Source organism: Larus michahellis, chromosome 1 (genome assembly GCF_964199755.1).
Source record: "Larus michahellis chromosome 1, bLarMic1.1, whole genome shotgun sequence".
NCBI classification, from domain to species: Eukaryota; Metazoa; Chordata; class Aves; order Charadriiformes; family Laridae; genus Larus; species Larus michahellis.
The window spans coordinates 86305742-86329777 of record NC_133896.1 but is presented as its reverse complement, the minus strand read 5'-3'; the positions used below and the strand labels follow the sequence as shown (position 1 = coordinate 86329777).

Genomic DNA, 24036 nt, shown 5'->3' with positions numbered 1-24036 from the left:
ACAGTGATGGTCGCAGTCCTGTGTTGATAGTGCTGTCTGAACACGTTATGCCACACTGCAGTGTTCTCAGCGGCCAGCCATAAAGCGGGTGGCTGGCCAGATTTTAAGACCATTAAAGGCTCTCAGGCTGTGGCCTCACTGAAGACTTGCTGGAGAAATTTTGGCCTGTGGTTAAAACAAAAAAAAGGACACATACGCCCACACATGCACACCCGCTTGCACACATTGTTTTTTTCTGAAGTGACCACTTGGGCCTCTTTATCCTTTCCTCCCACTCACTCATCCCTTCTGACACTCTCTGTAGCTGACACCACTTATATTATGTTTAACTGAATTTTCCGGGGAAGGGCGTTTAGTGTGTTTTCCGGGCACTTCAGAGTAGTAGGTGTTACTGTATATATAGTGCCTTAACACTTCTATTGAGACTCATTAGTAAGTAAAATACCGCTGCATTCCTCAGTCCACAAAACAGTGACCACATATGCCCCTCACACAAATACCTGCAGTGTACCAGAAGGAAATTTCACCTTGGATTGGCCATAGAAGTCCCTGAGCCCTTCTGCTGAAAGCTGCACTGCTCCTCTGCTGAACCTCTGGGAAAAAGGGATCTCCAGGGAGATTTTTTTACCTGTGGCTGATAAAACAGTACCTACCGTTGGTGTCCAGTTGCCCATTTAATGCTGAGTGGCCGGTCAATGAGGTTATACGAAGGACCGTTGCAGAAGCTCACGACCCTGACTGAAAGCCAGGAGCAACTCAATGCTCTGACAGTGATTATTTACCATTTTCCCATGTTACATGCTGTATTTGGTCATGTTCAGTAACTCTGTAGTAATCAGACAAGATGGAACGGCGGCTTGTCAGCTGATTTAATTAAAACCACATTGCTTTTTTTTTTTTTTATTGCCTCTCACACATCATTAATATTCCCTCTAAGACGCGCCTGCAATCTAAAGATTGGAATCAGTCTCATTGTGCTCTTTCCAAGCTTGAATTCCCAGACACAAACCTGGGAAAAAGTTTTAAAGGGACAGGTAATAGTTAGAAGATAATTTGATTACATTGAAATGGACCAGTCATTGGTCCAAATAAATGCTTATTAAGGGACCAGTCTTTCAGGTTGCTTTTAAATGCAGCGCAGGCTTTGCTTCCATGGATATGAGTGGGAATAGAATATATTTAGGATTTCCCAGGAATCAGGTCTCTGCACTGCAGACTTCAGCTCATTCAAATGGTTGGTTATGCAAATATATTACAAAGACTTGACTAAATAAGACTGCACCCTTTTTAGCTTGCTTTATTATTTACATATTTAGCAACAGTGTTGTATCGTCCCTTTTGTGGAGTGCCAGGTAAGATCCATTTCACAGTGACAGTACAGCAGCCAGGACATGCACTCGGTTTACAATCAGATTACAAGGCAAAAAAAAAAACCAAACCTAGCATTTAAAATTATATACAGCAGTCAGTTTGTTTAAACGGCGATTAACTTTCATCAACAGTGTGTGCATTTTTGTTTTCTTTAAGAAACGCTGCGGTTCTCAATCGCAGCTGCAGCCCTCCTGCAGCACCCTGTTACTCAGTGACTTGAACAGAGCTTTACGGATGTTTCGCAGCCAATTACCATACAGGTTTCTTATGTTAAAATTAAGGCAACTGGAGTCAACAACCACTGCTGAATGAAGGTAAAAACTTGAGAACGTTTTGCATAACAGTCATCAGTGTAGCTGATAGCTATTACAGTGTTCTTGTGCAGTAAGCCTACGCAGATACTATCTCTCTTGCCTGTCTGTTCCAACATGCATCTCATCTCATTTGCAACCCTTCGCTTTAATTAGCTGAAGCCTTTGCTTCAGTCTTTCATATGTCAAGCAGCCTGTGTGCACTTCCATATTTTTAATCAGTAGCCTGTTGTCTTTACTTTGTCATTCGCACTAGCATATAAATCTGCCCTTCTTGTGATCCTCACTGCTTGGTAGAAGTCAAAACATGCTGTTTAATTTTCCTGTTCACTGATTTCCATTTGTTTCATGTTCAAATGCTGGCTCTTTTCCCCCTTTTGGGCATGCTGTGAGCATTAAACTTAGTGATTAAATGCCAAAAAAGCAGTCTTTTCCCCCTTCCGCGCCCACGAACGGGTCATCCTTACCCTCGCTCGGATGCTTACCTCCCCAGCATGCCCTGTGCCTGTGCAGGCAAATGGGGCGAGCTGCACGGGACCGCCACAGGCTGGCAGAGGATAGCTAACGATGGCTAATGAAACAGGTGCAAAACTTATGTGCTCTCCTAAGGGTCGTGACCGGCTTCTTGCTGCTTCTTCTCTTTTTTTTTTAAATTTAATCTACTACAGCAGAATATGTCACTTCACCCATAACACAGCCGAATCCTGAGACACCAAGACTTAAAAATAACCGGGCGTAAAAGAACGAGAGGGCGGCGTGTGGCTGTCCTCTGGCTTTCAAATTTTCCGGTTGGCTGGGGGGGAATCCGAGGTTGTCTGTAGCTGTCTGACAGGTGGGGCGGCTGGCCCTGACATCTCTGCCTGTGGCTGATCCCCGAACTGAGCCTGGAGCGTGTTCAGGATGTCATCTAGCTTCTGGTCCATCTGCATGACCTGTTAAGGAATCAGAAAGCAGACGAGCTGTCAAATGGTTGCACATGCTTCTGGTGAAGAGGCACTCACTGGCCAAAAGCCCTGGGAGGATAAAGCCTGGCAGGGAGCGCCGGCATCTGAGAACCACCAGTTCCTCCAAGTTTTATCTAGTCTGTTGCTCTAGAAAGGTTGAACGACATGATGAAGTCACAGGGAAGGGTGAAAAACCATATGAAGTGGCAGCAGGACAGGAGGACATTGGTGGCCCGAGCACTTGACCGCTTGAGCCAGCCATTTTGTCTCTCAGCCTTTTCCCAGGGTTGCCAACTTCTCTTGGTGATGATGCATCCTGCAAATATCTGCCCTGAAACTCTCTTTCACTCTTCGGTTTACAGTGAGTGTTTTTTCCCACTACCTCTCCCAGTGCCTCACCACCCTTAGTGGTAGGACATCATGCTTTCCATTACTGTCTTGGGAAACGAAACAGCTCCCCTCCCTTCGCACTGTAAATAGATGCCTCTGTGATACATGTTACAGTCAGAGATCCTACCAGATACGGTGTTTATTCCCATGCATTGTTAGGAGGATAGCCTACTAAAAACCACATAATAATACCAATGACTTCATTAAAAAAAAAAGAACAACTGTTCTATAGGAAGATTGACATGCTAATCCCTCCTCTCACGTCTTTGCTTTCCAGCTGAAATTTCTCAGGCGTAGTCCCTAGGCAGAGGAGTCTCTGCTATTATTTTTAAGCAGGGAAAGGCAAATCTGGATTTTTAAAGGGAGGCTGCTTTCATACTTTCTTCTGCTTTTTGAAATCCTGGCCTTTATCTAGGAGCCCCAGGCAGGCATTATCCCACTGTGCTGGTAGGGCTTGCCTTCACGTAGTATCAGCCAGCGGGACAGGCTGGGGACTGTTGACCGCTCTAGTTTGCTCTAAAGGCAAAACGCTGGCCAGCATCCTGTAAGCAACTGGGATTGCTTCTAGGGATGCTTGAATACAGTGCAGCTTTGTGTAACAGATGAGCCCAAGAAAAATGAGCATTTTGAAGAACATTGGATGTTATCTGCTGTGAAACTCTGATCCTCTGAAAACTGTGATCTGTCCCAGTGGGTCTAATAAACTTCGATAGCAAACCTTTTAAAGTGATATCAGATCTAAACTGAGCTTTCATTAAAAAGGGAGACAGAGAGAATAAAAGAGAGAGAAGGATTCCAGCCTTTCTCTGTGCAAAGATAACCTTGGAAATAGCCATTGGCAGCATGGCCTGAAAGTTTAGCAGGCTGAGATTGCTTTAAAAACCAAGGCAAAGGAAATCACCTTATCCGCTTTCCCCTCCTCTGCCTTTTCTCACTCCAAGTGTCTGCTCCTCTGGGGGCCCCTCGAACCTCAAGGTACCAGGAGCTTATTCAAGTTATATCATTTTGGCAACCACTCTTCTCTCCTATATAACCTGCTGGGGGAAGGAGGAGCGGAGGATCTCTCCCACTTCATAAAGGGAGAGACGTGCTCGTCTTTCCCTCATTTCTATTTTCATGACTACTGCCTCCTAGTAGAAAAGTCCCTCTCCCTGCCTCTTCTTTGGTGTGGGTGCGAGTTATCTGAAGCAGTGTTTTCAAGCAGCAAGGAGGGAGTATTTAGGGTATGGGTTAGATAGTACGGCCCTTCAGTACGATTTTCGCCTGGGTGCTTTCGGGCACATGGCTGGCACTGCCTGAGCCGTGGCCAGGGTGGGCAGGCCAAGGTGTGTGGGCATGGGAGGATGGGGGTTTCTCACTGCAATTCCCCCCCGGCTGTGGGGCGGTTGGTGCCAAGCCTGGCCTTGGCGTGAGTCGCTGTCGAACAGCAACACGGGTAGATATTGATGCTCTTTGGTTGAGGGGAAGGGACCCCGGCAGAGGCTGTGGTCGGCAGAGGTGCAGCCACCTCCCGGCCAGCCTGACCCCACGCCGCCAGTAGCATCTCTGCCTTTTCCCGTAGCTCATGAGCTGCTAGGACAGGGTGGTCGATGCTGCCGTGGCAGGTCTCTCTCTCTACTGTGGTCACCAAGAGGAGCACTGATGGTGCTCCCATCTTGGGCGCAACAGCTAGATATTCCGCTCAGCATTGAATTGGTTGGAAGTCTGGAAGACACTAGTGGTTTAAGGGTTAAGCAGCATGGAATTAATTTAAAAAAACCACAGCCTTTATTTTCTCCTCCATTCTTGAAAAGCCTGTTTCGCTGATGCTGGTAATGACTCAACAGAATCTTTCTTAAGCAGAAATGTTGTGCAGAGCAGAAACTAAAGCAGAACTAATACATTACAGTAGGCTAAAAAGCGGTGTAGGCAGGGAAATGGGATCAGGCAGATGAAAGATCTTTTGGTGCTTTCTTTTGTGAGCCTTTGTTGATTTTGATCTGCACATTTGATCTTAGATAACCTATGCCTGCATATTCCGTATCATTTAAACTTGCTGTATTTCTCTGTATTTTGCCAACTCAGTGAAAGAATGTGATGGGGGATAATTTTATGCACTTTTCTTTCCAGGAGAGGAGGAGGGTGGGGAAGGTAAATATTCATTTGTAGGGAGGGAAAAGGAGAAATTCATCTGTAAGGGAGCAGATTACACTGCGCTTCTGTCACACCTTCCACACAAGGATCTGCAAATATTTCCTGAACATTAACAAAGCTGCTCAGTTCTCCCATGTCAACCACATACATGGGAGGGTTTTAATGGTCATTTTTGAAATTAGAAGCAGGATCCTGCAAAATTAAGTGACCTGTAAGAAGATGTGGTCAGTGGCAGATCTCTTCTAATCCTTAGCTTTGTATTTTATACACAGGATCAAGCCACCGCTTTCTGGCTTCAGATGCTTTAAAATATGCCTTACTTTGAACACGCAACTAGGCTGGTAAAACTTTAGTCAGAAAGACAAATTCTTAAGTACCCTGTCGAATCGGAGCCTATTAAAAAGGGGTCAAATTTGGAGGCTGGTTAACTGTGATTAAGGAGTGACAAAAGGAGAGCTGTGGACACTTCAAGGCTTGACTGAAATCAGTAGGATGACTTTTCACAGGGTGAAGGCTTTTCACAAGAAAGTCCTGGGTTTGGGTTTCTCCAAAACCACCTAGCAGCTATTGCTTTCCTTAAGCCCAAACGGGACGAGTTGCCAGTTTTGAGTAACACACCCAGGCAAGCGCCCGGGCAAAGGGTTAAATCGTGCAACGTGTTTTTCGGCTGAGTAAAGTGAGAAGCCATCCGGGGCTGGCCGCAGAGTTTCCAGAGAGATGTGATATGCCCCTCGCAGGCTCGGTGGAGACAGGTGAGTTTGGCAGCTGTCCACAGGCAAATGGCAACAAAACTCCTGTTCTCCCACATCACAAAAGCTCTCCGGAGACGACCTATAAAATTGTTAAAATGCTTTTATATGCTTTCAACTGCTCCGTAGAAAGGAGACTTGCAAAAGCAGTTTAAAATATTACACTCGTGTTATTGGGGCTATGAGGTGTGCTGAAGGAGTGTTGAAATGTATATCCATTTTAACATCCCCCCCGTGAAAAGGGGCTGGACTGCATGGTGACATGCAGGACTGGCAGACAAAGGAAATGCCTCCCAACCAGCTCCAGTGAGTCACAGCAAGCCCTGAAGGGAGAACTGGGTCAGTCAACCTGTGCGACGCGGGGTGTCCCTGCCCTTCACCTTGAGTACCAACCAGGCTGGCTTTCAATACCTACGTGCGATTTGAGGTTGCTTTTGAGGCTCTGTTTGTGCAAGCTGGTGTCTTGACCCTTTATCTAAATACCCCATTCTACCCTGGTGGGCTTCTGCTGCAGAAATGCCTTGTGGAGAAGGGGACGCTAGGAATGGCGGCAGCATGGAGAAGGAAGGCTGGATCGTGCTGGGGATTTGCCACACGCCGGACAGATTCCTAACTCCCCTGAGAGCTTTTATTCTGACATGTTTTGCACACACACACCATAAACAAAATGCATGTGTGGAAAACTCAGTTGGAGTAGCCACATGGTCTCCCCCAAACCCTCTCACATCAAGCCAGAAAAAACCCTCCCTCCAGGTTGTGCCTATCTTTTTAATATGATTTCTGGAGGCTGGGAAAGCCGATATCAATTATGTGCACAACAGACCGACTTGAACTATTTCCAGAGGAGTAGCAGAAGGGGAAGATGGTCTGCTGGAGCACTGAAGTAAATCTGTAAACCCACAAACACGCTCATACGATGCTAAGTAGGTGGAGCTTTGTATCAAAAGCTAAGCCCCATAAATCAAATAAAGTTGCTGTCACCTCCCGAAGGCTCTGCTCTCCCCCTGCCTGCAGCAATCCTACACGAACTGATCAAAATGGCTGAGCTGTACAGCCTTCGTGCAGTTGTCTGCAACACGTCTCGGCTGCTGGTGCTGGGGATGCGGCACGAAATGGGGGAGGGAGAGAAGACAGCCCAATTTGTGTTACCAATCAAAACGTCATGGAGCAACAGCAAGTTCTGGTTTTGGTTAAGTTGGATTCACTTTAGCTTCCTGTTTGCCTCACTCAAGTGGGCAAAACTATGAAGCTGTGCCCACAGGACAGCCCAAGGTATCATGGCAGGGGTGGAGGACTGGAAGAGCCACCGCCTTGTTGAGCCCCATCTCCTGCTATCACAGCCGCTGTACCGTGGGTGCTTTGTTTCTGGAAGCCCCACAAGACACATAGGCTTCCTCTCCCCAACACGCAGCCCTTCTCCTCCAACAAGCTGCAAACCTAAGCATGAACAACCAAGAGCCAGCAAAGCACAGGGGGCCACAAGAGACAAGCGATGGCATTCCAAGGGTGTCTGCAAGGTATTATATGATATTTTCCAGCTGCCACTGCAAAGTGAACCACATCTGGGGCCAGAGCTGCCATGGCCAGCTGCCCCACTGCATGCAAGCGCAACATCCCACACCAGGGTTTCCAAACCACCATGGCCCTCAGCTCAGCCCACTATAGCCCACACCCCTTCTCTAGCAGTGGCCCACCTCTGGGCTCACAGGCTTTCCACCACCTAGATATGCCCCCCAAGACCCTACCATTTCCTCTGTTTCCAGCCTTTGCCGCAGCTCCTGGCTCCCAAGGTAGCCAACATGAAGCAGGATCCGGTCGCTGCAGCTCTGACTTAGAAACGCTTGGTCTGGGGGCTCTAACACCAACTGCTTGGAAAAGAGTCATCCGACGGGTAGGATTTACTTTGTATGGAGAGCAGAGTGTATGTGATCCTTTGTCTGCCGTGAGCTATGTACATGTCTGCTATGAGCTGCATGTACTTTTTTCCGAATATTCCCAGCTTGTGAGCTGTGATAGGTCACCTAAGGTCTAGTTCATAGGAGAAAATGGTATTAATTTAGTAAAAACAGATCTGATTTAGTTGAACCAGTGCAATCCATTTTATGGATGCTTCCATTTCTGACTCGCGGAACATATTGATTTAGCTTAAGCTCGTTATCCAGAAATTCGTGCCATTTTCTCATGCTGACCAGGTCTGTCACACGATTTTTCTTTTCATACCAGATGGTGGACTGATTTGATTAGATCCTGAAAAGCCTATGTTTAGCTTTATATGCACATCTGGTCTTGTAGCTTCTCTCTGCCTACAGTTACACCCAATTATTCAAACATACTAATTGCTTATCGTAAGGTTCGAAGTCTGAATTGTTTATTTTAGGAATCACTTTATTTTTTAGCATGTCCCTGGAGTGGATTTATCGCTGTCCAGAGACTGCTGATTCGGGGAAGGGAAATCTTTTCTCTACAGCACTGCATGCAAAACTGCCTCCCTCTCACCTCGCTTGTCCCCCGATAAAGAAATTTCACTGAGCTGAAATGCTGAAGCCACTGAGGCTTTTTTTTCTTTTTCTTTTTTTCATGGCCAGACAAAAAGACCACGAGTAGTGTGGGGAGATTTCTCTTGTGCAAGGTGCAGCTCTAGTGCAGCCTCTGCGAGCCTGGTCCAACAAACTGCTTATGGTTGTGTTAGCTTGAAGCATGTGGAAGGGTCTTGCTGAGTTCACCAAATATTTAAGTGCTTTGCTGGACTGGAGCCAGAATGGTCAACTGTTTGCAAGACTGCACCTTTCGGATTAGCTTTTGGAGTCTCCTAAAAGTACCCATACACGCATATGCACAGAAATATATCTACACCACCATTTTTTAAGCCTCTGAGGAACAATAACTGGCATCTATCATAAAATGACTTTAGCATTCATATTAGCAGAGAACTAGCAGCTTGTCTCTCCTCCTAAAACAACAACAACAACAACAACGAGAGGGCTTTGATGAACAGGCTCCCATTAACTGACTGTTTTGGGGATGAGTTGTAACAGATTTGGAATTGGCCTGATTCCTAAAAACGATGCTGTATCCCAAAGCAAGGTTGCCAGGTGGCACGTACACAGGGAAACATCTCACTGTGGTATGTCAAAGTCTCGCAGCCGACTACCAGGACTCCCTGCCCCAACACTGAGCCGTGCAGCTCCTCGCCTTGTTCTGCTGAGGGTGCAAATAGTGCAGAAAGACCAGCTCCAGTCAACGGGAACTTTTGCCACTAACCTCAAAGGTCAGGTGAACAGGTACACAAGTGGAAGCTACACAAAGTGCACTTCCATGGCTGCCTGTTGTTCTGGCAGAACCAATTATCCATGAACACCGAAAAATACATAAATCACCAGGCTGTCTTGTTTGACTTATTCCACGTACCCCTTAGCAGATATCGGTTGTTTATTTTCTTTCCATGAAACTTATCTAGATAAGTCCACGATTTTCCAGGACTCCCTTCCTTTAGCCCAAACATCCCCACCCATTCTTAGGTCAGGTGTTATAACCTTTGGTGGCCTAGAACATAGTAATCTTTATTTTAAGTATAGCTTCATTTGTTTTGGTTTCCATCTACCTTTCCTGTTTAAATGAAAACATAAAGGTCTATCCCTCTGCACTTTGTTCCTGGGGTATTTCCTGTCAGTACCCGTTTGGTGAACATTATATTTTTATATTTCCTATGCCACAGTTGCACTGATGAACCTCTGCAATAAGACCTGTGCCTGTGGTTGCTCCTTCTGCTGTAAGATGCCATTTGCTTAATCGCTAAGCAACTCTCAAGAGTTCAGCCCTGGGTTTCTAAAGCAGGCCTGGTCAGCACACAAATTATGGTAGCAGTGTTACTGCTTTGGGGAAGGTGTGATTTTTTTTTTATTTTTTTTTTTTTTAATGAATCCTGGCTTCCTAAGTAAATGAGGTTTAGCTGATGATGTATCTGTGTGTACGTTGCCACAGCAGCTTTGGAGTAAGCTGTCCAGCTTCGGATACGTTTGCCAGAGAGACAGAGCCCTTACAGACAAAAAATTTGGACAGATTTCTGAAAGTCTGGCACTTGGGCAGAAGACAGACATCCAAATTAGTGCCTCGTTGAAGGAAGGGCAGAAGAGGAAGGTGAACTGTATTATTAGACCCCGGAGAATCCACACAGGATGCCCTGACCACAGGAAAAGCTTTATTCAGCCCTTGCCCCTTATTAGCCTCGGATAATCAACCACAAAATACAGAGCCACAGGAAACCAGGCAGCGCAATTTCTGCTGCTCCCAGAAGTGCTTGTTTCTAGCTGAAGAAATTCGAGTGGTGCCACCCTTTGAGTGGACACAACGATAACTTTCCACGGCCGCCGTTGAGGAGCAGCACTTGGCTGTTGGGCATGCTGTGACTGCTGAGGGAGCTCGTCTCATTTTCGCGGCATGCACATGCACCTGTGTGTCTCTTTGCAGCCAGCGCTTTAAAACACTTGGGTTTTTTCCCCCGATTTTCCCCTGGTAGGTAAATCAGACTTTGCAGAACTCTCTTTCTCTTGATTTGCATACACGGGTGGTTATTTTTGTTGTTGCAGGACTTTTCATTCTTCACCCTCCCCTAGATCCTGCTCAGATCCTCCCTGTAATCTTGCCATCTCTCTTTGCGACATCCCTCTTCAGCCACACCCTGGATGACGCACTGCCATTTCTCAGCTCATTATATTGTGTGGCTACAAGTCCTGCTGCAAAGCCAGCGTGGTGGAAAGAAACAACACACAAAAATAACAAAGCCGGTCCAGCCTCAAAGGTGGATATGCAGCGACTGTGAGTCACGCCTTAATTTCACAATAAAGCAGCCGTGGAACATACGCTCCAAGATGCTGATTAATTTAATTTTTAAATCTCTAAACAATACCGGACAGAGAGAAACAAGAAAAAGAAAATGCAGCTCCGAGTATTTAAATGGTGCCAAAGGAGCGCTGAGAAAGAAGTGACCTTAGCCTTTCACTAGATGGATGAGATAAGCTCAGCATTTTAGATGGGTGTGATGAACTCAGTATTTGCGCCTCACCTAAACCTTTGAAGAGATGGTATCAAGTCCTCTATGCTCTGGTTGTTTTGCCTTTGCTTTTACTTTTTCGAGCTCTATTAAATCTCCTCCGTGAGAACAAAATCTAAGCCCACCAGCATTATAGCTAGATAGGCTTGACCAGTTCCTGTAACGGGGAGGACACTTTGAGCTGTGCGGCAGCTGGCTTGTTTCTTCAGTTACTGGTACTGAAATCAGTGGGTGAATTCCCTTAATATAGGTCTACTGACTCAATATCTAGCTAAGCTAACATCTAGTTAGCGCAGCTGATGACTATGTATGACCAGGTAACATTTATATGCCGTATCACAAGTATTGATACACAACTGCCCTCCATCGACACCCACGCACAAAAAGCTTTACTTCAAGTTATCAGTCCATCTGTTCTTATAGGTTGGCAAGAAAGGCAAAGCGAGCGGGAGAGAGGGAGTGTCATTATTGGGAGGAGCACAGGCATTATGGTGATGGCGATCTAGATAGCAAGACATGTAGGTACTAGAAAAGTTCCAGGCAGTTCTTGTAGGACCAGACCGGGACTTCATAAACCCAAGCTCCAGTCTACTCCCCAGCACAGCCTTCTTACATTGAGGACAAGTCACTTTCTGGATGAGCCTCATCAATATTTGTTAATCACATGGATCAAATAATCTGCCATTTCTTATCTTTCTGACATGAAATCACATGAAATTGGGTAGGTTTGAGTCTTGGTACAAACCAGAAGACATTAGAAATTAGAAGAGTAACCTAAAACGTGGACTGAAATGTTGGCTGTAGGAAGCAAGTTGTTAATGGAAAAAAGAAGATCCGTCCCTGTTGGAAGAGGACAGGAGGAGATCAGATGGTGGTGCTCCTACATCTTTCCTACCGTTGACTCTTTGAGGACTGAAATGGACACAGCAGAGCAAGGCTGGCATGGTGGTCATGCCAGGAAAAAAATAATAATCAGGAAGCAAAAGGATGATTGTCTAGGGATCAGAGGGTGTCACTGGGAGGCTATCGTCGGGCTTCTATTCTCAGCTCTGCAAAACAATCGTCATGCCCTCTTTAGCCAAACCCCATAGCAAAACTAAGGTCTGGTCTGTGCGCAGATTTGTGCTGATATCGGGAAATCAAGACTCCAACATGCCTTCTGTTGTTCCAGGGGCCTGGACACTAATTTTCATGGGCCCCATTTCAGTGAAAGAGATGAACTAAGCTTGATAGGAGCTAACTCATAAGGGTCCTGGAAAGTGAAAACTGTACCTTTGCACAGTTGTGCAACAACAACTATGTGCTGTTGAAACGGGTGAATGAAAACTTCTGCCCTTATTTCTTCTCTGCTCTGCACGGGACAAGTCTCTAGGGTAACCTTTAGGTAACAAATTCATTGAAACTCTCACACCCTTTGAAGGATGCCGCCAGCCTTCCTTAATGCACGCAACACAATTTGAGGAAGAAGATACAGAAGCACGACGTGGTGTTATGCATTTTCACCACGAGGATTACAAACCACCACTGCTTGCTTGTTAAAACACAGAAACCCAAAGCAAGGAAAACATTATCAGGCAGCGCTGACTGAGGGCGTAGCAGTTCTTGATTCTTGCTCATTCAAATATGCTTTGCTGAACCCTTTGGTTTTAGCCTGTCTGGCTTATCTGTCATTTGATGGATTTTACTAGCTTGCTTGTGTATCACCAGGCCCGATTAGCAGCAATGCCACACACATATTTTTAATGAATTCTTGAAAAAGTCACGGCGAGTGGGTAGACTCTGGACTGTCTGGTCCCATTTTGCAGCCGCCGTGACCTGATGTTGAGGGTGTCTGTCTGTCTGTTCAGTCATATCAAGCCATAGCATTCCACTCCAGATCAGCAAAAGCCACAGGCACAAACTGTGCAGGAAAAGCAACTACGCAGCAAGAAACAGTTCGTGACTTGAGCTGAGATTGCTCAGCACCTGGAAGGGTCTGAGCAATACGTGGGGTGTGACAGCATAAATCAGTGCGTGAACTGGCTATAGCTACAGTACCTGTGAATGCACAGCATGAGAAGAGATCGCAGGGAGAATGAATTTGACTGAATTCACCTTTTTTCTCCTTCCCGAGCTAGAGAATTAATTGCATAATATGTTCTATAGCTAAAGAGAGATCCGTGGGCATTTAAAACACTGACTGAGAATAGGGGACTGATTTAAGCAGATTTTCCAAATCCAGAACCTCAATGGTGGACATTTTCCGTTTCTTTTGTGCTTGAAAAATAACAGAGGATTTTGAAAAATCAGCATGGCTACATCCCCGGGGGAGGCTGAAATAAAGCATTAATTAAAGTAAAGAAAGGGAGGTGTCTTATTTGAACTCTGCTGAGCTAGATGGATTACCTATGAAAGCTGGCATTGACAGGACAGCTGTACGAAGAAGCCTGTGGCAGAAGTACCGGTGTCTTATACAAACAACACGAGACAGGGCGGGAGACGCAAAGCCATAATTGCCAGATAGATTTCTTCCTCATGAGGCATATGCTAAGTCAGCAGAAACCTGCTTCAGTTTTTCTGTTGCAAGGCACTGCACTGTTAATTAAGGAAAAAAAAAGTCGGTTATACCTACTATCGCCCTTACAGCTCTTTAGCCTCATACTGCAGGGAATACCGCCGGGGAGAACAATATTATAGATCTTGCTCGCAGAAACAATCATTTTTCTCTTGCATGTCTCTTCTTTTTCATATATCATTGCAGAGAAGCAGCACAGCAATAAAAAGGGACATGTATTAACATGAACGTTGAGGTGTAGGAATATGAGAATGGCCTGGTGAGATTTCACTGTCCCAGCATTTAGTAAAATAATTTAAACTGGTGCTGAAGTTTAGTTAAGATTTTGGGTTACCAGCTTTTTTGACATTCTAGAGGTAGAACTGGGAAGCCACGGAGGTCTTTACGCAACTTCCTGCTGTGGGGTAAAACAGATTTTTTTCGGGTCAATAATCTAAAATTCATTAATAAAACAGGTACCTGTCGGGACTACTGAGAACCCCACAGATATAATTGCTTAGGTTCACATCTACTTGCTCTTTTATTACTTTTACTCACCATGAACTATGACTTTGATCTACTAACTCAATATAATCTATAATAAGTCTAAGCCATATTTAAAAACGCCTGGGTTATTTGTTGTTCTGCAGTGTTTCTTATCCCTTCAGAGCAAGCTTGTTTAACGCCATATGGAACTAGTTATCAGTGAGAAGGAAAATAAAATATCTATCTTTTTGCTAATTAAGACTTTAGAAGGCTTTCACTTTCAAGTTTTAATGCATGTTAAAAACCCTGCCGTGACTGGGCGCTTGCGTTTCTGCACGAGCGTGGTGTAAACTGAAAATGACCATCACATCACCACGAACCCATGGCATTAAGGCTCTGGTTTTGGCTGCCTGACCACTTGGTGCTTGGCTCCTTTCCCTGCGTGCCCAGCCCTGAAACCAGGATGAAAGAGCCTGCTTAAGCCCTGCTGCTGCTGCTGCAAGGCACGGCCCTGCCCGCCCCAGCTGCACCCTCCTGCCCTCCCTGTGCCGTACAGGTCCACGGTCCAGCCTTGGCTGGACTCAGGAGCAAGCCCAGGAGAGCTGTGCAGCACAGCAAAGGCTACTCACGTAGGAGATCTGCCTCCAGCCTGGATCCCAGGGCCGTGGATGCCTCCGCCGTGCTTAAACAGCTCTTTTACCGCTTGCAGGTTACACAGGAACAGAGGGAAGAAGTGCAAGCCCTAAATGAACCGGGGTCATATGCTGTGCTACAGCTGAGGGACTGCGCACCACGTCCAAAAAGCTGGGGTTCTTCACCCTGCTTTCCCTTAACTCTGGTATAGTCAGCTGAAATTTCCACGGTAAGGCACAACAACTGCTTTTTTCTAGGAATTTGAGGTACTGTTTTAATTACTGTTAATGAAGAAGTGGATTTTCTATCCTGCAGAATGATTCAAAACTATAAAAAGATCCTCCAGATCCTCAGACCATGCCAAACCTGGATAAAAGTTTTATTATAATTTTTTTGCCATGAAATCTGTATTTTTTTCCTTCATTATTTTCTAATACTTTTCAGAGGACAAAATCACTTGTGAAATACATGCCCCCACAACTTTTCATTTTAAAATTTTTTAAAAACACTGAAATACCTCCATTCGAGTCTTCCCTTGTTTATACCTATTGCTCCTAAAAAGTTCATCGAAATCAATATGATTTTCTGTACTACAGCAGATCCTGCAAATTTGTGCCGGGGAGAAGAGTTTTGATGTAAAAGCACCTCCTAGCCCTAGTTCAAACACTTGTGGCTCAGCATACGCCAAAAGCGCAACATGGTCTTGTGCAGAGGGACAAGGCGGGAAGCCCCGGAGCCAGCCTTGCTTGCACAGCTTAGGTTTAGTAGACCTGCAAGGTCTACCGGCTCCTGCCAGGAGGTCTTTATTCTCCCGAGATATTGGATGCCCTGCTAGGGGCACTAGGCCATAGCTGGCACTGTGCTGAGCCCTGTAACAGGGAGGTTCGTTTTGGCGCTGCCCTCCTCTCCCGGTGATGGGGGGAGATGTCCTCACCTCCTCCCTCCTGGCCAGAGCAGTTGATGTGTGTTGTGCTACCTGCCTGCTGCTCTTTATCACGGGCAGGGAGTGGCAGTGGCTTGACTCAAAATACTTTCGTACCATGCATTTATTGGCAGCCAGCTATTTAAAAAGCTCTCCCGTAGCCTGCTATCCCCAGACGGAGCCTCATGTACATCCCCTGGGGGCAGGGCTTCCCCCAGTCTGGGGAGGCTGTTGCTCTCCCTGCCTCTCTGATTTCTGCCCCGGTGCATGGTGTTGCCCCACTTACCACCTTTGGGCTGTTTGGCCGCATAAGCATCATCACTATTTTGGGGCTGGTGCCCTTCACCTCTCTCCCCAGCCCTTACCAGAGGTGGGGGTAACAGGGAAGGCTAGCACATCGCTGCCGCCAGCCAAAACAACGTGCCACCCCCCAGCCCCCTGCTCATTGTTTCCCTCCCGATGGCCTCTCCCAGGGACTGGGGCAAGCATGGCGAGGGATTACGGAGCTGAAGGCGGTGGCGGTGCTACGCCCTGGGCAAAGCGAACGCCTTGGTACAGGATTTTGGACGCGGTTCTGTTTACCCACAGCAGTTGGGCACTGGCGAATGCGGCAATCTGAAATACGATTTTAGAGCCGGCCGTGGCACTCATAAGTGGATCCGCACGGGCAGTCGGGGAAGATTAAATCCTCTTGTTAGCCACAGGGCAGCGTGGTGTGGCAATTAGTATGTTAAGCAGAGCTGAGAGAGACTTTTGTAATGAAACTGAAAACTTGGCTAGCCCCCAAAATCTGCAAAGGTTCAAGAACCTTTCAGTAAACCTGGATTGAGCCGTGGCAGATTTATAATTTCAAGGAGGAACCGTTAAAAACACCCTGGTCTGTGCACGACTTTGAGCCCAGACCCAGCCACACTTGGCACTTTGGGAGTTTTGCTTTGGGTTTTTTTTTTGCATACAAATCCAGAACACAATGTAGACTCAGCAGGGAGGAACCGATGCAAACCAAAACTGCTGAGTTTTGCACAGCTCTAATTATAATCTCTTCACAGTCCTGGTTTTATTTATTATTGTTTGTACTGTGGTAGCAGCACGGGGCTCCAACCAGCTTCAGGGCCGCGCTGTGGTAGGTGTTGTAAAGGCAGAAGAAGGAGGCAGGATCCCGGCCTGCAGAGTTTATAATCTAAATAAACAAAATAGATAAAGAATGAGGGAAAGACATAAAACACGTAAGCAAAGTGATTAGGGGGTGTTGGCAAGACGACTGCTTTTTCCTAGGGTCTCTCTCACCCCCACACAAAAATCATGTCTATTTACCCCATAAACTCTTTGGGGTCAGGGCGGCATTTTCCAAAATGCGGAGGGAGATGGGATGCGAGAAAAGAATGGAGAAATAAGAGGTGCTGGGTGGAGGCAGCAGCGGGATCGGCAGCCCCCAGAGCAGCCCCGACAGATTTCGACAGCGAGGGTGGGAGTGGGAGGCAGGTGATGGGGAGAGCGGCAGGGGGTCAGAGGGGACAGAGGGGACAGAGGAGACAGACAGCACTCCCTAGCTTGGGTCAGGTCAGAAAACCCGTCGCATGCACCACGACGACCTGGGACAAGTCGCTGGACCGCTCCATGCTGCAGTTTCCTCTGGGGTTGAGCAGGGCTAAAAATATTTCCCTGTATGGCATAATTCTTCCTCGATGTAAACTGCTTTGAGATACTCAGGTGAAAGGTGCTAGAGGAATGCAAAGATTTATTTTTCATAAAACCTCCTCACATGGTCTTTTCACTGCCAAGTCAAGGCCCGAAGCCAGGAATTTGAGAGATGCATATATCTCTCTCACTATATATATATGAATATAAAAATATATTTATGGAAGAGGCCAAGGTATATTTTTTAGAAATGAAGCCTTAAGTTAGATTTCCTAAATCTATATATAGGAACTTAAATGAACGGCCAGATTTAAAATTGCGTTCAGGAGTCTAGCTATTAAGTTCTTACTTGAAAATGTTTAGCCACAAACTAGCTGGAAATTTCATATCTTAAAAGAAGTTTGTAATGTCTGGGGGTTTTTTGCCTTTTTTTTGTTTTGTTTGGTTTTGTTTTGTTTTGGTTTTTTTTCTTCTAGGATTTAGGTGAAGGTTTGGGCCAGTTATTTTATCCCAATTATTCACCATTCTGCAACTATTAATTAAAACAAACATCTCTCTGAAGCTATTTCTCACAATGGGGAAGATTTATATCTTGAAACTGAAGCCTGTTTTCTCACTGTGTCTATTTTCTACACTGCGTAAACATCCAAGTTTGTTATTGCAGCAATCACCAGCGCAAGCTCTCAGAGCTCATTGCCAGGCTTGTGATATTTATTGTTTGTTAAGCCCCAGCTCCTGGAGTGAAGTGATCGGATGAGAACCTCAGCTTGCCGTTAAAAAATGACGTAACTTTGTGCCGGACCACAGGGCTGGTGAGAGAAATGGGAAAACACGAGCAGAACGGATAGTCAAGGGTCCAGACACCAGAAAGGTGGGCAAAAAAGAAACCCCCTCATATATGATTATTTTTAAAGCCTAAGGACTCCTAAACCAATGTCCCCCTTACAATTTGGAAGCGGGGGGAGGCTGACTCATGGCTTCTGACTGCCAAAGTGTGGCCGTGGTGGGGGTTACTCATCGCCTTATAGCTGTGCAGTGGTTTCTCACCAAGGGGCTTCTCACCCCTCTGCTGAGCTGCAGGCGTTTGGTATCGCCGGGTGTTGGGCTCCTGCCACTTTTCTTTTTTTTTCTCCCCTTTTTTTTATTTTTTTCCTTTTAAAACAACCTTACTGAGGCATTCATTTATGAAAATATGCTGTGCAAGGAATTACACGGACTTGGCAAACAGAGACAATAGGTCAATTCCTGGGCCTCCCAAATCTGACGGGATCCCTTTGGCTTTCAAAGAAAGAAGAAAAGCAGAACTATTAAAAAGTCTCAGCTTCCAAATGGTCAGTAAGTCTATAATAATGTAAAGCAAATATAAACATTATATGATGAAATGCATTTTTTAAAAAGCCCTCTTTTCTCAGCAGTTAGATTGGCTTTATATACAATGGGAAGATTCATTCCTGAGGGTAGCTCCAGCCTGTGAAACAAACCCCTACAAATCACAGCCTAAAATATCAATTTCACATGAAACAGCAACTGAGGCATCGCCTTCACCTTGGGAAAAGCTCATTCAGGCTCCTGATTTATGAAGGCTGTACTTCTCCCTCCTCCGCTCCCCGCCTCACCGTGCCCACAAACCCTCTGGGGAGAGGAGAAAAATACGTCTGCAGTGAAGGAACCTAGCTATTACCAGTGTAACTAAAGGACATTAATAATGGAAAACCAATGTGAAGAGCACAACAAAAACACAAGCAGGAGAAAAATGAGAATGTTCGTGTGTGGAAAAATAGCTATACAAGGTCACAGTTTGAGACACGCGAAGGTCTGGCGTGCATTGTTCACCCAGCTATAGATGGGAGCTCGGGATGCAAGTCCATGGCCAGCTCTGGCCGGACTCTGTGCCTGCCCATGCCCGCAGGCATGGGAGTGAGCATGGAGAACAACCCGCCTTTGCTTTCTCACCATTACAGCCCTGAGGAAAGGTCCTGTTGACGCCCAGGGTAATCCCGTGGGTGTTTTCTACCCAGTTTCTTCTCCACATGGTGGGATCTGGGCTGGACATACTGGTATTGGTTCTGAACGAAGCACCTGCTCACTGGGGGTTGGGTGCTTGGGAGGAAGGAAAGGATGGGAAGATGATACCAAAGCTTTACACAAAACCTGATGACTGTAGTCAAAGGTGAATTGTGCTGCTCAGAGAAAGCAGTGGAAAGAACAAATCCCCCTTGACTTCCCCTCTCCCCTTGAACGGGTGCCTGCTGCAGACAGTGCACTTGCCAGGTGCCTGCAAACCAGCAAAATATTCAGCTCATTGCTGCTGGAAGTTCCCCCTCCCTTGCCGCTGCAGATGCTATCAATAGCACATGGCAATAACCTCCATACACCAAAGGCAGGATGGATGCCAAAAGAGGCAGTAGGGGGGAATGTGGTCTTTTCAGCTGGCTGAGTGTACGGTCTATATCCATATTGCAATTTATGTGGTCCGCATCTACCCATGTTTACATGGGTACAATTCACACCTCTCTTTAGGGCGCAGTTACACCCGAGTTCTAGTTCTAGGTGTGGCTTCAGGAATTAGGACAGTTATAGTCCAGCAGTGGGTGCAGACAGTTACAGCTTAGGGGAGAGATAAATCTCCTCTTGCATGAGTCAATAAATGCCAGAATACCCTGAAATCCCACTATTTACCAGAAAACCTTGCGTTATGAAGGATTGTGGATCTCTACTGTGGCTAGGGCTAGGGATGAACCGATATTGTCCTTTTGTTTCTCACGTACTTTGTGAGTTGGTGGAAGACAAATGTTGGACGCACTACTGCCGTCAGCTGCCTCAGTACACTTCAGGAACATTCTTTCTGTTCCTACTGTTAATTCAGCAACACACCCTGCCAATAAACCATAGCATTAGCTGCCTCACAGGTCCTCATGACTACAGCAGAGCGGACTGCTTGCCAACACCAGACGACTTAGACACCAAGCACAGACTCTCTGGGATGGCCGAATTCTCATGGGCAATGGCAGCCCGTCCTGAACTGACGTCTTCATCCAGTGGGGTGTCCTGGGACTGAAGGGTTAAGGCATGCTTCCCATACTTCTGGAGCCACAGCTGATCAACTCAAGGGTACAGGCTGATACAGTCCTATTGTTTCGTGCTTGCTGTTCTGGCCCAGAACGAGTCAGCACTGGAGTGTCCACAGCTGCTAAAACCTTTGTCAAGCGTCTTTGACATGTCTCAGCCTGTGTGAGCTGCTAGGCAAGGCCCACCATTGTCTTCTTAAGGTGACAAGGTAGGGCTGAAGTGGCCTCCAGCCAAATCATCACATACCCAGTGCTCGTGTCCAAATGGACGTATGAAGGTAAAGAGCTTGAACAACTGGGTACCTGCTGGAAGGAAGGACATGTCAAACCAGAGCTTTCTGTTTTATTACTCTTCTGCAGACAGATCAAGGGAAAAAGGCAAGTATCCCACAATACCTTGGAAAATACCTCAGTACAAAGCTCAAGTCTGTGGGATGTGCCCTCACAGAAAAGCCCACCACCTAATGCAGCCCTGTTGAAGCACCACTTGAGACTTTGGAGGCTTAAACTCAAGAATGCCACACCCAGACAAATTCTGCTGTAAAGACAAAGTCCAAATGACTTAGGCAGATCTGTGGATTAAAATGGAAATGCCCTCACTGTAGTGATTACTTATGCCATTTTATTTTGTCCTTCACTTTTGAAGAGAACTGTTGTGCGAGCAAACAGAGCTTCAGTTCTCTTGTCGAAACTCCTGACGCCAGTGATCCTCCACTTACATGCAAAGCAAAGCTATGTGTAAGTCACAGGGTCAATTTGTTTACCTTGCCTGTGGCAAGAGTTGGGTTCATCAGGTTAATTTCAGTAGTTGCTAAAAGGTCTTGAAATTTTTTCTGGTGTCATATGGCTTTTGCCTTTTTTTCAAAGCAGGGGGTAACCATGGACTGTTCAAAACATAATGAAGTAAACAACATTTTTCTGCATCAAGCTCATCCTGCAAATTAATTCATTTGCATTTCTAGCCCTTTCAAGTGAAGGAAAGTCATACAGATGTGAGCAGTCATTTAAGGATTTTAAGGGTTATGGTTCACATCATCCAAAATTGATTCCAGGACCGCTCATTCACAGAAAAGGGAAAAACGAAGGTGAACATACTGCTGCGTTGGGAAAAATGGGGGATTTTTAATTAAAAAAAAAAATTATTTTACAGCTGCTGTTATTTATTTAAGTTCAAAGCCTTTGGGCACATCCACAGGCCACACTGATCTGTTGTGAATTGCTTCTTTGTTGCCGGTTCTAGCAAAGTTGATTTCATATTGCTGATTCATCTAATGGGCTTGGACTGCTCTTGTTATCCTTTCAGATAATGGACCATTGAGCCTGCAAACAAGTTTGCTGTCTGCTACCATCAGCTGATTTACTTCAGATTTCTAAAACTGAGCAGTTCTAGTTTTTGGGGTTTGCACATATAGGAAAAGTGAGAACTTCATGAAAATCAGAGCAGCAAAATACTCTTTTTGGTCAACAGCCAGCACGTCTTAAATGTTGCTAATGAGAACCAGTTCCTGTATACAGGAACGAGTTAATCCCGAGATAACTCTCTTAATAACTTGCCATTAACCGTGGCTATTGATTCTGCTGCCTGGCCTTAGGTGAAATTGCTGTGCAAAAAAACACAGTGGCAACAGCAACAAAGTACAGTGTTTTCTGGCAGACTCTGCAAGCCCCTTCAATGCAGGAAGCAATAGATTATAAACAAGTTTTATTTTAATCCCTGCAGGACATATTGTGAGAGTCCAAGAACAAGACCTATTTTTCTCAAAGCCTTCCAGAGAAAAAAGTTCTTGAGATCCCAATACAATATCAAAGAGATCAGCCAGTAAAGAAAAACTATCTGTTCCTGGCAAGACATCAAAACATTTCCCACAAGTTTATAGTTGTCCAACTGATCATCAAAGAAAAGAGTTCTGGTTGAGTTGGGGACTTTTTAGTGCCAAGAGGTGTTATTGATTCTGAGATGCCCGGTATTTTCAAGTATGCCAGCCAAAGGACTGCTGAGGGAACATAAATGGTCCTTACTATGTGAAATGTGTTATCTCTGGGCTATTTTATGCATAAACTGGTCTTTCTGTGAGCAAACTGTTTAGTGGCGTGCCCAATGCAGGCAGCTATTGTGCACACAGAAGCTTCTATTTGCACGTCCCACGATGCACACAAAAAGTGAGCGTAAATATGTCTCCCGTGAAAAAAACTAATATCTAAAAGTACATGAGTCCATTAATCTCTACTGTGCTCGCCATGAACACATCACGGTGGTTTATTTTCACACTTTTTTGGGTGGGAAAATATCTTCCTCTGAAGCAACAAGAAATTCAGAGGCAGAGACAATTGCTAGCTTAGCTGTGAGAGGCTCCAGGTATCTGTATGACGGAAGCCTCCACATTAACTGTGCCACTGGACGAATCTAAATTCCTAGCTACTCTAGTAAACACCGTGAGTAGAAATGCATGATTTGCCAAAAGTGCAGTGCTTTTGCTGGTTCAGCTGCGACCAAGTTGATGAGGAAAACAATGGCAAAACCATGCTTATGCCCATAACAGCGGAGCTAAGGAAGCCAGCTTTCCTGGGGCACCGATGGCTGGATACGTGGGTTTTCTCCCTCTCTTTGCTTCTCTCCGTTCCCATCTCCTGCCCCGCTCGCTCTGCTGTCCCCAGACCAAGGACAAAGGGCCGATTGAGCGGCGGTGGCCGAGGGACAGCTGCAGGGGAGCAGCTCTGCTCTGAGTCACCAGCACCAAGGGACAAATGCAAACGCCCCCTGGGCTCGCTTGCAGCCACCCTGCATGCTGGGCTGGGAGCTGGGGTTTCAGACTGAGCGGGGATTCAAAGAAAAGAAGCCAAAAGCAGGAAGGAGTCTTCTGGTTCTGAATTTGGAAGGTCAGCTGCAAATGCTTCAGATCTCCTAGACAGTCATGAGGTCAAGCTGTGGCTGGGAAACCATCAGTCACGGCCAGGGCTGCACAGGAGGGCTCAAGAGGGCTCTCTGCCGAAGAGTGCTCCTGCCTGTGAGAAACACGCTGTCTCTGGGAGGACACGTGCAGGTATTTTGACAAATCTTCCTTGGTGTCAGCTTAGGCTTTAACTTAACTCAGATGATGCTGTAAGGGCACTTCCCTCTTCACGCACGGTCTTGCCATCCAAGCTGAGACGATTTATGGTCCATATTTGCCCTTCACACAGGCTAGCAGTGTGTCTGCTTCTCTGAGGTGACCAAAGCGGTCATTTGAATGCTGAGAATCCCCCAGTGAGAAAGGCTGCAGGTCCTTCCTGCTGCCTCTCACGCTCCCCCCACTTCCCTCTGACCCTCCCACAAGCCATCAGGGGAGCACCTCAGTTCCCAGCAGCATGAAACAAATGCTGTCTCGGCACTACGCAGATGTTAATGAAACACCATCCGGAGGCTGATGCTCGCACGTGACTTTGCAGAGCTGCTGGAGTAGCCATAACACCTGGGCTAACTCTGCAGCAATCTCACTGCCACTGCAGGGTGCCTATTGCCCTCCTGTCTCTTCCCCACCCACCTTAGTCCTGGTCCTCCTCCCTCCTGAGCTGGAAGTGCTGACCCTAGAGGGCTGTTTGGACTTCTCCGCTGCTGTAGCTGGGCGTGAGCAAGCCCCAGCGCGGCTGCATGGGTTGAGCCCACAGGAAGGCTGCTCCCGGCACAGCCGGCCCGGCCACCGGGAAGCATCTGTCCCCACCAACTGCTTTGTGCACGCTGAGCTTCTGAGCCACCACCCGGCACCCAGCCTAAATATGTGCCAGACAAAATCCTAGCGGTCCCAACACTCACAACCTGTCGCTTAAAGCT

At 46.3% G+C, this 24036-nt stretch overlaps 1 protein-coding gene across 3 annotated transcripts in view; it reads right to left on the bottom strand.

The window, feature by feature from the left end:
- Window positions 1–1281: 1281 nt before the first annotated feature.
- LOC141744238 (potassium voltage-gated channel subfamily KQT member 1-like) overlaps window positions 1282–24036 on the bottom strand; it is a 514016-nt gene continuing 491261 nt past the window's right edge. For all 3 annotated transcript variants that reach the window (XM_074589763.1, XM_074589745.1, XM_074589772.1), the window contains one exon: window positions 1282–2614. In XM_074589763.1, the coding sequence (XP_074445864.1) occupies window positions 2590–2614 (25 nt within the window). In that variant the 3' untranslated portion in view covers window positions 1282–2589. The remainder of the gene's footprint in view (window positions 2615–24036) is intronic.